General features: G+C 33.2%; 1 protein-coding gene across 5 annotated transcripts in view; it reads left to right on the forward strand.

Annotated features, from left to right (window-relative positions):
* Positions 1–14,584, forward strand: part of LOC135213515 (serine/threonine-protein kinase 10-like) — a 230,948-nt gene that overhangs the window by 85,492 nt on the left and 130,872 nt on the right. For 3 of the 5 annotated variants that reach the window (XR_010314149.1, XM_064247427.1, XM_064247428.1), the window contains exons 10-11: positions 1,975–2,007; positions 9,871–9,949. Coding sequence is in view for 4 of the 5 variants with exons in the window: in XM_064247427.1 (XP_064103497.1) it covers positions 1,975–2,007; positions 9,871–9,949 (112 nt within the window). In the remaining variant the exon portion in view is untranslated. The remainder of the gene's footprint in view (positions 1–1,974; positions 2,008–9,870; positions 9,950–14,584) is intronic. The other 2 variants (XM_064247429.1, XM_064247430.1) reach the window with 1 other exon arrangement.

The following is a 14,584-nucleotide window of genomic DNA, read 5'->3' on the forward strand; positions in this document are numbered from 1 at the left end:
CTGCGTGTGTCGAAAGTTTTTTAAATTCTGTCGGACTTCAGAAAATACAGCCATATATATATCTGCCAGGTAAGTATGAACAAACTTTATTGTATCATAACAATATCATGTTTGTGGTGTTTCTGGAAAATATTAATCAGTGCATTTGAATGTTTCATTTTATATACAGGCAGTCCCCTGTTATTGGTGGACTCGGTTAATGGCGACCCAGGTTTATGGGGCTTGTCTAGCATCATAAAATTGGCGATTTAAGGTCCCATAACAGGCCGAGTTTAGGTTATCGGCACTGTAAGGTGGCAATAATAGAGTTATGGCGCCATAACATTCCTAACAGAGGCGCCACATACCGAAACTCGGTGCCATAAGCCAAGTTTTGGTTAATGGTGGTTTTCGCTAATCAGCACCTCGCCAAGAACGGAAGCCCCGCTGATAACTGAAGACTGCTTGTTTTGTAAATTTAGGTATAGATCAATATATTTGTTATAACATTTCATGTGGTAGGTTTCTGCCTTAACGTATTAAAAAGTGTAAGGATATTAGTTTTGCTGTAATATGGTATCCAGTAGTAATGAGTAGGCGCATTTTTACTCAGTTGGAGATACTGTGTTTCATGTGCATGTAATGCAAGAACATTGTGACCAGAAATTGCTGGTAGATGGAAATTGTGTTATTAGGCTCAGAGGTCTGGATAAACTAATCCTATATAAAAATAATAATTTACTTGAATCAGTTATTTAGCATTGGGTACAATGCTTTGTAGATAAGTTGCCCCACTTCTTCTTCTACACCATTTATCATGAGCAATACAATCATTTGTTGCTGTGTTAGTACAGCATTCCCTGGTTGTTGGTGGTCTCTGTTGGAACAGAACCCCTGCTGATAACCGGTAACTGCCTGTATGCTGTATTTCCTTCTTCATTTTAGTATGGTTTGTAAATATTAAAAGTGTACATATCTTGTTGTGAAGGAATAATATATAAACCACTCATTATTGTTGACTGCTTGAAAATAATGCTACTCCTCTAGTAGGATTGTCTGTAGCTTCTATCGAGTTAGCTTCTGTTTGTGAAGTTTTTGCTATTTTCACAGTGGAGCCGGAAGCAGCGTTCTGTGTCAAGATGATTCAAATAGGTATTGTTGTGTTAACCTGGAACTGCAGTAAATGGGCCTTGCTCTGTGGAATAATTGATATGGTGAGGGTTTTCCGAACCATTCATTTAGTCTCCAGCTTTATTGCTGTCTTTTACTTTTTGTAAATTGCCTTTGTTCTTATCCTGCCAAAGTCTCCAGCTTTATGTGTCGTTGTTCCATCTTCCCCCATTTAAGCCTGAATCCTCCAAGGCACTGGTATGAGAGTTGAGAAATATGATTAACCTTTATAGGTCTTTGGAAATAAAATCTACCAAATCCTTGCTCGTTTTGACTTTCATGGACGTAAGGATAATTTGAAAACATCATTTGTTGCAAGTCTTGTAGAAATTTCTAGTTTGTTGGGAGTTTTATTTGATATACTTGAATAGCTATTAGCAGCATTATTATTGTCATAGGAGTTATATTTAGTATATCTAAATAGTTACTAGCAGTTTCATTATTGAAAATGTGATATTATGGAGATTCTTGAGGTGTTCTAGTTACCTGCATGTTTCAGCCCTATGTTGTGAAGTGTCTTAGACTATTTTGTGTTGTAGGTTGTTTAAATAATTAGTATTTTTTTAGGTGCCATTCTGCCTTTCAATTTTGGGTATTGCAAAGATACCCAGTTATTTTTATACGGACATATTTTCATCATATTTTTATAATTTTGTGTTGTAGTAACATAGATACAGTTGAACATTTGATAATGATGATGATGATGTTCATGAGGCCAGTAGAATTTAAATGTGAGATGAAAATAGAAATATAGGTTTTCAGTGAACTTAACATGTATGTAGTTGGTGGTCGTATTTACATTACCCTTCTTTTGGTCCCACTGAGTGCCCTCCCACGGACCTGCCAGTTGTACCAGAGGTATGTTGAAGTGTTCATCTATTCTGAAGGTGATGTGCATAGGGTTTTGAATTAATTTTCCAAGATTTTTTTAGTATGCTCAATACAGTAGTAGGAATTTCTGGTAAATTGATATTTTGTGTAACTGTAATTTTGGTGAGGTAATGTAAGCCAGTTTAGTTAGGCATGGGAAATTGTTCCTCTTTATACTTTGAATTATATCCTTGAGCAAAGTTTTTGTTTAGGTAGTGAAACTGATTTTGGCTAATGTAAATCCTGCTGCTTTTTTTAGGATATTTTATGCTGCATTCTTTGCCATTGGTAAAAATATTTTGCTTTGAGGTAAAATTGCATGGAAATCCAGTCTTTCAAATTTTATTTCGGTGCTGTTAACCTTTGTTTTAAGTGACACAGTAGTTAGTGCAATGATGTATTTTATCAAAGGCTAGTACTGGTATGATAATGACTGCTAATATTTGATAGTAGTAAAATGGTGACACATCAGTGAGAGATGAAAGTTTTAATGTTGAGTTGGAAGGTATGTCCTTCAAAGTGGAGTGAAGGTTATTAAGAAAACTATTTTATTTTGTAGCCTTTATTTGGTATTTAGTCTTTTTACTGTTTTAAGTTATATGGTATTCTGAGGTCAGGAATATTGAATTGACAGTTAATTTTGTTGATAGAAAGGATTGACATTTTGCAAGAGATTGAAATGGTATATCTTGCTTGAAATGAGCATTGTGCAGCCTAAAAGTTGTGTAAGAATTGAGAAAAATTTAATTGGTTATTCAACCAGGAGAGAAAAAGAGACAGCCTTATAAATAAATTAGTTCTGAAGATGAAACAGCTCACTATCTGGCACCCTTTCTGTAAGCTAGGAATGTGAAAGGTAAAGTAGAAACAATATAGGCTTAGTTAAAATAAAAGTTGTATTGTGGAACTGTGATAGAAAAAGGTAGGGAAGTGGCAGAGGTGCCACCTAAAACATATATGGATATTTTTTATTTATGGGATTAAACTATAAAGGAGCTAGCACAAGCACAATAACTTTGGGGGTGACATGAAAAAATATAAATTCTTGTGGAATTGGCAAAAAAAAACTATTGATTAGGCATACTGGTCAAAGATTAATTTGCAGGTGATGTAATTGTGGGATAAAAAAAGAAAAAAAACAATATGAAAGAAGGTGATCCTCGATAAACTGATCATGAATAGATAAAAGATGAGGTGGAGAAATGCAGGTGACAAGGTCAAGGTTTAAGAGATGTGAGGAAAAAGAATACAAGGTAGCAAAGTGGCCAGGAGAAAAATGGAAAAGGTTTAAAAGGGTGAAAGTATGCAAAATGAAAATGGAAAAATTAAATTTAAAGGTAAGGGAATATGAACTGAAGTTATAAGTAACCTTGGGAAGATGGAAAAACTTGGTCAGGGCAATTAGGAGTACAAACACACTCCAAAAGCTTTGGTATATCCTGTCATTTATTAGCTAACCTGAATTATTGAAAACCTAGGAAATGAGGGGTTAGGATCTGTAGAGTAGAAAAGTATGACAGTGATATTTTACAGCAAAAAAGAGGAAAAACGTCATTTAGAGGTTGTAAAGGGATAAGACAACTTTAGGATGTTATGAAAATATTGAAGAAAGTTCTAATTGAAGAGAATAAATTTAAAAATCAACGATATAAGGACAGTGAGAAGTGCATTAGAAGAATTCAAGATAATGGTTATGTCCATTGATGGTCATTCCTGACTCCTTTGTTGCTTATTTATTACTATGATATGGAAGAAGCTACAAAAGAGTAGGGAAAGAGATGTTCCTGGCATCTGCTGGATGCAGATGATGTAATTTTAATGGCAGTTCTAGAGTCAGAAGATGCAGAAATGTTAGAAAGGTGTATAAATGGAAAGGAGAGCTAATTTAAAACATGGCTTCTGGTGACTGGTATAGGAGCTAAGGAATAAGAACAGTTAAGAAGGTGGCTATGTGAATGCTAAGGGGAATATGGGGATGCTCTTTGTATTATGCTTTGAATGTAACAAATGGCACTTTATGCAATGGCCAAAATTGCCATGTATATATAGGAGTAGATTTTCATACCAAGCACATATAAGAAAAAATGGGGAGAGAGAGAGGTTTGCACCATGAGATAGTTGGGCAAGTTTCTCTTATTTTCATGACTTGCAGGACTGTAAAATATGTATTAAGAAAGCAGTAAGGAAGAGCATTTCACCATTTTGGATGAATTAGAAAAGATTATGTGACTACAGATAGATATAGATGATATTCAGAAAGAGAAAAATACTAACAAAATTCCTTGCCAAAGAAAAAGTTAAGTAAAAGGTGTATAGTACCATATTTGAATATTTTGTGCCTGAAATTTTTTATCAAATGTTTCAGTTTTAACTGACATAAGTGGTTTGGGGTTTGAATTTCAGTCTCAAGTACTGAGCACTGGTTATTGTATAGGCTTAGGGAGTAGTTAAATGGGCCCATTGACGTTTTTCAGTGTTAACAACGATATTTTCAGGCTAGGTTTTGCAGCCAAGTTTTGAAAGGTGTCTTGATGAAAAATGTTAAGGTAACTTTATTCACTTTGCTAGAAAAATATTCTAGATACAGGGTGTTTTTGGCAGCCTTTCTAGGATAAAGAGGAAATAACAGATCAGTACACCAATAGATGGGGGTTATTGAAATGTGAGTGATTAAGAGTTTGTTCCAAAGTTTTGGGAACAGGATTGGCTAGGCAGTGAAGCTCCATGCTATTTCCTGCTGATCTATTATGGAACAGTGTAGTAACATACGTCCAAAAGGTATTTCACTAGATCTGTGTTCAGTATACATTGCTTCAGATCAAGGTAGCTTGGATTCCTTGATTTGTGATGGTTATATTTTAGAATTAGTTTTTATTGTGTAAGTTTTGCCATTGAGGAGCAAGGAAGGGAAGCATCAAAACTTCCCTTTAGTTGCTTGATTTGCAAAAAGCCAAATTGTTTAAGGAGCTTGGAAACTGCTAAAGAAAGATTCACCCATGTGGTTCCACAGATTGCTTTGGCTTAGGAATTTGGTATGTAAAACTGACTAGTGGGCAATTTACTTCTTGCATTTCAAACTTAGCTTAGACTCACTAGGTAAGGTTAAGGCAAAAGGAAAGGGGTCTTGCTGATTTTGTCTTCTCTTTTTTTTTTGTGACAACTAAATCATTAATTTCGTTTAGAACTTGGCATGAACATATGGAAATTTTCTTGATTATCCTGATGTGGCTTTAGGTGCTATGTCAGTATGAACAGGACTGCTTTTTCCCATAACCTTGTGAATTCTTTACATCTATTAATAGCCTGTAAAATTTTAAATGATTAAACTAATACAGAATATAATGATTCTATAAGTTTCACAGTTTACCGTAAGGTCCAACTTTTTATTATATGTATGTTAAGGTCTTTTCAGGAATAGTACAGTTAGGACTTTAGAAATATAAAATCTTATGGCCAGTAATAGGTAAATTTGAAAAATGAAATACGTAAAGATAGTTGTGAAAAGAAATACTGCACAGTAATTCCATACTATAATGTGATAAGAAACAGGTGGACAGTAGATCTTTCAATTTTACACAGTGAAGACCTGCCACAAATGTTATGAGGGTTCTATTTTTAGGAGTTCCATTTTAAAGAACCAGTGGTGAGAACTATAAATGAGCCTTTATTTACAGGATGTTTTTTGTTGTAAGCATGTTCACAAATGATGCTATTGATGGTTTATCTTAGCTGCTATTACAAGGTATGCATAATATATGTGACCTTTGACTTCAGTGGTTTATCTGCTCAGTGTAGACAGTTGTCACTCCATCATACAATTTGGATAGCAACCCTAGTACATTAATTTAATGGTGGATCCTTGCTCCTGAAAAGGTTCTTTAAAGGGTATTGTACTGTAGATCCTGTGTTATTTTCATACTTGAGTACAGCATATATTTTCATGAGTGTTATAGTTAGGAGTTACCATATTTACAGTCTAGTTCAGTATAACAGCTGTAATGCTGTCTGTTAGACATGTGAAGTGGTGGTTAGTTGGGATACTCTTGGACTCTTGGCAGTTGTCATAATTTTTCTCCACGCTCTCACGAAAGACTTCAGCTTGTATTTACTGGAATGGAATGAAATTGCTCCTTAATTTGTGGCGGGCTCACATGTAATAATAAGACTTTTGCACAATGTTTTTTTTTTTTTTTTTTTTTTTTTTTTTTTTTTTTTTTTTTTTTTTTTTTTTTTTTTTTTTTTTTTTTTTTTTTTTTTCCCTGAACTAGTATGATGTGATTGGTTATCACATACATGTAAAGCACTCACAGATACAGAATGAATATAGTATTTAGGTGTGGTTATACACTGTTTCTTAATACATGTTGTAAAACTTAATTTTTTTTTTAGTGTGCAAGTACTGCAACATGTTCATATTGCACATTATTTCACTATCGGCAATTACTTTTTAAAATTTTGTGTAGACAGCTTTTGAATTTATTGTAGGAGGTTCCTTCAAAGTGCAACTACACAGCAGCGGAATGTATAAATTACATTTTAAATAGGTAATGTAAATATTTCACGTAGTGGTCAAACTACCAGGGTGATAAACTTTTCACAAAAGCATGTTGCCTGTCTTGTGGTGAACCTTATATGTTTTTCTTGATTTTTTGGTCATTATATTGCATGTCAGTTTTTAATGTGGTTTAATTTATAATTCTACGTGACAAGATATTTAAGTGCAGCTTAGCTTACCTTGAATAGATAGATTTTAAAATTTTTATATAGGTATGTATATATTTATATTGCATATTGTTATTATCAGTGTCTTGCCATGAGGAAATGTGTTTTAAGTACTATTTTGAGGATTTTTTCCATGCAGCTTGTACAGTCAAATTCAGTAGTCTGTTGGTGCTCACTGTTCATTGTTTTTACAATGTAGAGGGTACTCTAGCTTCAAATCTGTGTGTGAATGTTGGTAGACATGTTTTGAATTTGACTGTATTTATGTATCTTTAACTTTTGCATGCCTTGAAAATACACGCACATAAAAGTGTGTTCTTGTGCCCATAATGCAGTTGATGCATGCAAGAAGCATAGAGTTGATTATTTTTACTTTTAATTCCAAGATTTCTTTCAGCATTAGGTGTTGTAGCAATGGTAATATTTGAATAAATCAAGGATAAATTTACCCATTACTAAAAAGTATCCAAATAGACATGATTATTAATTGGAAATTTAGTGAAAGAAATTTATAATTTTCATTTAATGTTTGCAGATGTTAGGCTTTGGGAAAAAAACATTCATTTTAAAAGTATGATTTTCTAAGAGCATGAGTATCAGTGTCTGACATTTACAAAGCCAGAAAAATTAGGCAAGCAATGTGGAATATAATAATGTCGTCATGATTTTAGATTTGTGTAAGCTTTAGCATAAGTGTAAGGCTGGAAGCTAGCTTTTGTTAACAGGTCCATTCACATTACTGTAATAGCCATTACGACTCTCTTGTCATATTTGTCTGAATAAACAGTTGTATGTAAATTATATTTTCAGGCCTTTTAGAAAATTACAATGTTGCATTTGGTGTGATGAGGTCTTTTTCATAATCAGTATTCAAGAAAAAGAAGGAAAACTGTATCGATAACCTAGATAAAGTAAGATGAGTACAAAAAGAAGGGAAGAATGTATTGATAACCTAGATAAAGTAAGTGAAAGAGTACAAAAAGAAAGGAAAATTGTATTGATAACCTAGATAAAGTAAGTGAAAGGGTAGGAAAATAAAGGAAAAAGGGCAGGGAGAGATTTCTTTCCCAGGTTTTGCAATTGTGTTACAGTAAAAGCTCTGTATGCTGGTGGGCCACTTGTAGTGTACCTTTTGGCACACTGTTGATGGTACTGAAAGCTCTGTGCAGCATTGTCTTGGCCCTCAGCTGAGCTTTCTGCCTTTTACCTCTTCCCTTCTGTCCCTTTGTCCTTAGCTGTCCAGATTCTTTAACTATACCTTGTTTGTTGAAGAACTAATACTTTTGGCAGTCATTATGAGTTTACAATATTCCGTGGCACTCTATTATTAAATTAATAATTAGTATGATAATAATAATAACAGTAACAACAACAACAACAACAATAATAATAATAATAATAATAATAATAAAATGAAAGTTGAGAAATTATATACAGAATATTGTCATAACTTTCTGAAAAGTTACCATATTTGACACACACCTAAAGTTGCATGCATACTTAAAGATACACATGCAAAATTGCACTTGCACATACTAGAGTGTAGTACAAATGCTTATAAACTCTCAAGGATATAGGAACTTGTGTGCCTCTTAAGAAGTATAGAATTTGTGGGAATTTGGTTAGGTTATTTTACCATGGTAGTAATGAATTGGGAGTCAGGTTTAACCTTGGGGCTTTAATTTCCCTGTTTTCTCTTGTTATCATGCAAACTTTTCTATCTTATGCTTAGCTTCAAGTATTTTTGATCAGTATAGTTAAAAAAGTTCATTATGTATGAAAATTGATAACCTTTGTAATGACAAAATAAGGGCCATTGAATAGGATGTGAGGCATATGACAAGATTATTTGTGATAAAAAGCTTTACTCTAGAAAAACAGTGGTACTGTAAGGAAATACATTCAAAAGGGAAGTTAGTGGTCAGAAGCCAATACCAGAGAGAACAAACAGGAGAAATCCTGATGGGAACTTGAAGCATTGTTGGCATTCACACTGTTGGAATAGGCTATTGAAGAATATTTCTATTTGCTTGTTACAGGATTCAATCCCAGGTCTTGTTTCAGTGTAGACTAATGAAATTAAATTGGAGTTACTGTAGGTGTTCTCTCCATTGGGTTTTCTCACATCCTGGTGTTCCTTTTCTGGTTTATCTGCAGAGTTGGTTGAAGAAAATAATTTGTGAAGCATTGGTTGATATGTTTAAGTTGCATTTGACATTATGTGCAACCGGAAGATGCTAGCCTCGTCAGATGTTTATATAATACTAATGGATTGGCCATATTGCTGTCAGCTGAACTTCAGCACCCTTGTGGAAATATGTTGCCTTAAACTTGAATGCCTGGATGAAAAATGCATTTTATTGAAAACAAACATTACAAAAATGAGAAGAAATCTAAAGCAGCTATCTAGTAACATGGTGTTAGTAACAGCTTGATCTGTAAGTTAAATGTTGGGTAGTTATGAAAATTATTGTTTTGTACCCATAATTAAGGTATCTCTTTAATTTGTGGTTTCAGTAGCTCATTGGCTGCACCTACCCTTTATGCAGTGCATAGTGAATAACATTCTCTCTCTCTCTCTCTCTCTCTCTCTCTCTCTCTCTTCTCTCTCTCTCTCTCTCTCTCTCTCTCTCTCTCTCTCTCTCTCTCTCAAGACGAGTGGGTTAACATTCAAATTGTAGATATATTACTACCTTTTATTTTAATTTCCATACAGGATGTATAAAATCATAACTTTTATATGTATGCTTTGTCGCATGGATAGAGTTTATATGTATGCACAAGCATTTGTGCATATAAATTGATGATTAAATTAGCCATATGATGTATGTCATTGTTTATGCTGTATGATTGTGAATACAGTATATATGTATATTTGGGTTTTTAAATTGAGGATTTGTTGGAACAGCCAGATAATGATACGTCTTGTAAGGATGGTCTCATCTGTTAGTACGTTTTGTATTCCTCCTGTTTATTCAGTAAAAATGAGGCTTTGCTGATGCATGGAGTTTTATTTTGTGATTTATTATTAGCTGCTTTTAATTTTATTTTACTTATAATTTTCTTTTGAAAACATAGAGCCATTGTTTCTTGCATTGCCTAGTTCACTCATTTGCCTGGGTGTTTCAGGATCAGCGCACTTCACGGCACAGTGAGGGTGAGCATAGTCCTGATGACACCTTCTCTATCAACTCCTCTACCACCCTATGTAAGTATATGAATGACGGTATCCTTTACTTTTATTGAAAGTTTGTAATGAGTATATCTTAAGGTACTGCACTAAGAATTGCTTAACAGTTATGATGACATGTGAAAGGCCTAGAATAGTTTTTTTGCTTGAAGTTGAGGTAGAATTAGCAAAGCTTTATAAAAACTTTAATTTTATTTTGCTAAATGTATGGCTTTGAAATTAAGTTTAAGTTTTTCATTCAGTTGTAGCATTAGTGACGTTTATGTACTGTGTGTGCGCTTATAGTTGGTCAGATTGGGCAAAGAGTACTTAATTGAAAATATTAATTAGAAGTTGAAAGTATAGCAGTAACATTCAAAAGCTTATGATGAAATTTAGAGAAGAAAATTTTTTAGCAGTTTAAAATCTGTATTCCGCCACAAGTGAGTTATTTAACAGTTTAGAATCTGTTGAATGCCTCTGTAATGAATGATGGCATTACTGTTTTATAAATGCATAAGATTGAAGCAGTTAAGATATGATTGAATATTGAGTTGATGACTTAGGCAAGTGATGGAAATCATTAAATCATACTACATAAATAACTAAATAGAAGTGAAGAAGTAGATATTTATAGGAAACAGATCGTTTTATGCAAATGAGAGTCGTTTATAGCAGGTTTTACTACTATACTTGTACTGTTGAATCCAACTTTTGGAGGGCTAACAGTCATACAAATAGATTTGTACTGAGGTGGTTTTCTGGAAATGTCTTGGTGTGGTAGAAAAATATGTTAGGTATGTATTTAATATTATTAGGTTCTTTTCCATAAATTTTTTGTTTTAATTTCTTCCTTTGTTGAATCGCCGTACATGCTGGTGTATAAGGCGACCCTGCGCATAAGACGACCCCCATTTCTCATGTAAAATTGTGGGTTTAAAGGTATGTTTGGTGTATAAGATAACCCCAAATTTATTAAATTACACAACTCAGTCAGCTGATGTAAGTTAGTTGTTACATAAATAAAAACAGTAATAATTGGAATTATGTAAAATCAGTATCTTCAAGATTTTATAATGTTTGGCAAAGCTAACCATTATAAAGAAATACTTTTGTATTCCCTTAGGAAAAATATATGGTAAATATCACGACAGATACTCAACGCCTTTGATGTCACTATCTGCGGAGTAATACCCGTTGGAAGTAGATCCCCTTGAATGTATTTCTTTAAATTGGAACGCATCCCGATAGTATGGATAACTGGGGAACTATTGATATCACAAAACATTTTAGTTTGATTGTAAAGTACTACCAAGGAAATATTGGCCTTCAGTAAGCGACGTGGTCGCAAGTCAAACATGACCGGGAACTGCGAATTTTGGAGGCAAAAGCACGTCTGAACCTGGCAAAAACACATACTTTATTTAATTTACTATGTCTATAAATAAAGTAGCTGCAATTTTTAAACCCAGCTTTGATAATTTACAAAAGAAATGTATGAATTAAGTTCCATTCGGCATCTAAAGAGAGTGATATCAGTAAAATGAAATAGGCTCATTATTTTAAGAATGTAAACAAAACCAGAATGCAAATAGATCTCTTAGATCATATTATAATTCAATAATATGGTAATATGTAATGCATACTTGCAATATGATTAGATATGGTAAAACAGTAGTTTTATTAAAACTATCATTATTCTCAATTCACAATTATTATTTGACTTCTGCCAACAGATATACTATATCAGTTAACAACCTAACTGGGGCAACTCTCTCTCTCTCTCTCTCTCTCTCTCTCTCTCTCTCTCTCTCTCTCTCTCTCTCTCTCTCTCTCTCAGCAAGCATAGTACTAGTGACGATGCTCCGTCCTCCACTAAGAAATTCCAGGTTTTAGAATTATGAAAAGCCATTGTAAACCTGTATCGATATAAACAACAGAATCAAGAAACAGCTGATTACTGACATTATGTTTTGGAGGCAAAAGCACGCCTGAACCTGGCAAAAACACATACTTTATTTAATTTACTATGTCTATAAATAAAGTAGCTGCAATTTAAACCCAGCTTTGATAGTTCAAGAAAGAAACTGATCTGTAAATTAAGTTCCATTCGGCAACTCAAGAAAGTGATAATATTATCTGTAAAACGAAATCAGATGATATTTTACAAATGTAAATAAGACCAGGATGCATATCTCTCTCTCTCTCTCTCTCTCTCTCTCTCTCTCTCTCTCTCTCTCTCTCTCTCTCTCTCTCTCTCTCTCTCTCTCAAATACTGACATAAAGAACGTAGAATCAAGAAACATGCTGACATCATTTGTTGTAACTATCAAGCATTTACTAAGAGTTGCGTTGAAGTTTCATGTTATTAAACCCTGCTGATTCTCAGTGGTGGCTTTCAAAAGTTGTAGAATAAAATACATTTTCACTCATTCTTCAAGCAATGGACATCTGAAGAAAGAATCCCAGTAAATTGAAGCTGAAGGTTACAGCCGAGGCTGAATAAAATGAATAACGGATCAGGCGAAAGTGATGTCTAGAACTGGCAAAATCACTCTTAAAAGTATTACCAAATGACATCTTGTTAATTTACAAGAAGTATTACCAAATTACATCTTGTTAATTTACAGGAAGTATTACCAAATTACATCTTGTTAATTTACAGGAAGTATTACCAAATTACATCTTGTTAATTTACAGGAAGTATTACCAAATTACATCTTGTTAATTTACAAGAAGTATTACCAAATTACATCTTGTTAATTTACAAGAAGTATTACCAAATTACATCTTGTTAATTTACAAGAAGCATTACCAAATTACACCTTGTTAATTTACAAGAAGTATTACCAAATTACATCTTGTTAATTTACAAGAAGCATTACCAAATTACACCTTGTTAATTTACAAGAAGTATTACCAAATTACATCTTGTTAATTTACAAGAAGTATTACCAAATTACACCTTGTTAATTTACAAGAAGTATTACCAAATTACATCTTGTTAATTTACAAGAAGTATTACCAAATTATATCTCTTCTAGCAGTTAATGGCAATAAAAATATCGATAGTGCTCAATCAGCTGAGATTTTGAGAATGTAAACGATATCGAATGCAAATGGTGTACAATGACAATGTTTATATTCTGGAATACGTTTAACAACTTTTGCCAATGGTAATTTCCTTCAGAAAATATTTAGGTTTATGGACCTTTTCAGTTTTTAGAATTCTGGAGAGAAATCATACACCTGTACCAAGATGAGAGCTTGCTCATCCTAATTATGGTAATTATCCACGGTTATTACAGTTGTTTTGTTGGCAGTATCAACAGTTGTGTCGCCAGGGTAATTAACTATTGACGCAACTATCAACACTTAGGGGGTGAACCCTCTTACGCCGAAACGGTATAAAAAAAAATTGTCTCCCGTGTGCCAGAGGTGTTTCAGAGTGAGCGCGGAATCGGAAAAAATATTTTTTTTCAAAAAATCACAGCGCGCTTAGTTTTCAAGATTAAGAGTTCATTTTTGGCTCCTTTTTTTGTCATTGCCTGAAGTTTAGTATGCAACCATCAGAAATGAAAAAAATTATCATTATCATATATAAATAATGAGATATATGATAGCGCAAAAACGAAATTTCCTATATAATTGTATTCAAATCGCGCTGTGCGCAAAACGGTTAAAGGTAACAAGTTACTTTTTTTCGTTGTAATGTACACTAAATTGCGATCATTTTGGTATATAACACATTGTAAAACAATAAAAGCAACACAGAGAAAATATTATCACAAAATAATGCATGAATTCGTAACACACGGACGTAAACAAATATTTTTTTCAAAATTCACCATAAATCTAAATATTGTCCTAGAGACTTCCAATTTCTTTCAAAATAAAGAAAAATGATTGAATATTACTATACTGTAAGAGTATTAGCTTACAATTGCAGTTTTCGACCATATCTGACGAGTTAAAGTTGACCGAATGTCGAATTTTTTTATATATACATTTTTTATATGCAATTATTTCGGAAATAAGAAAAGCTACAACCTTCAAATATTTTTCGTTTTATTGTACATGAAATTGCGCACATTTTCATATATAAAACTCTATGAAATGCCTAATATGAAATGGAGCAAATATTCAGAGAATGGTACGTACGCATTTCGGAGATTTGTGGCGGAGAATCTGCGCGCGGAGGGAAGGAAAGATTTTTTTTTTAAATTCACCATAAATCTAAATATTTTGCTAGAGACTTTGAATTTGTTTCAAGATAAAGATAAATGACTGAATATTACTAGACTGTAAGATTTTTAGCTTACAATTGCATTTTTGGACCATTTCGGTAGAGTCAAAGTTGACCGAACGTGGTTTTTTTTCTATTTATCGTGATTTTTATGCAAATATTTCAAAAATGAGAAAAGCTACAACCTTCAATTATTTTTAGTTGTATTTTACATGAAATTGCGCACATTTTCATATATAAAACTTTATGTAACGGCTAATTTAAAATGGTGCAAACATTACCACAATCGCACGTATGATTTTTTTGGAAGAGTTACCACGCGGACGTAAAGAAAATGTTTTTTTTTTCATAAATTCTACCATAAATCTAAATATTGTGCTAGAGACTTCCAATTTGTTGCAAAATGAAGGTAAATGCTTGAATATTAC

The sequence above is a fragment of the Macrobrachium nipponense genome, chromosome 43, assembly GCF_015104395.2.
Source record: "Macrobrachium nipponense isolate FS-2020 chromosome 43, ASM1510439v2, whole genome shotgun sequence".
In the NCBI taxonomy this organism is placed as follows: domain Eukaryota; kingdom Metazoa; phylum Arthropoda; class Malacostraca; order Decapoda; family Palaemonidae; genus Macrobrachium; species Macrobrachium nipponense.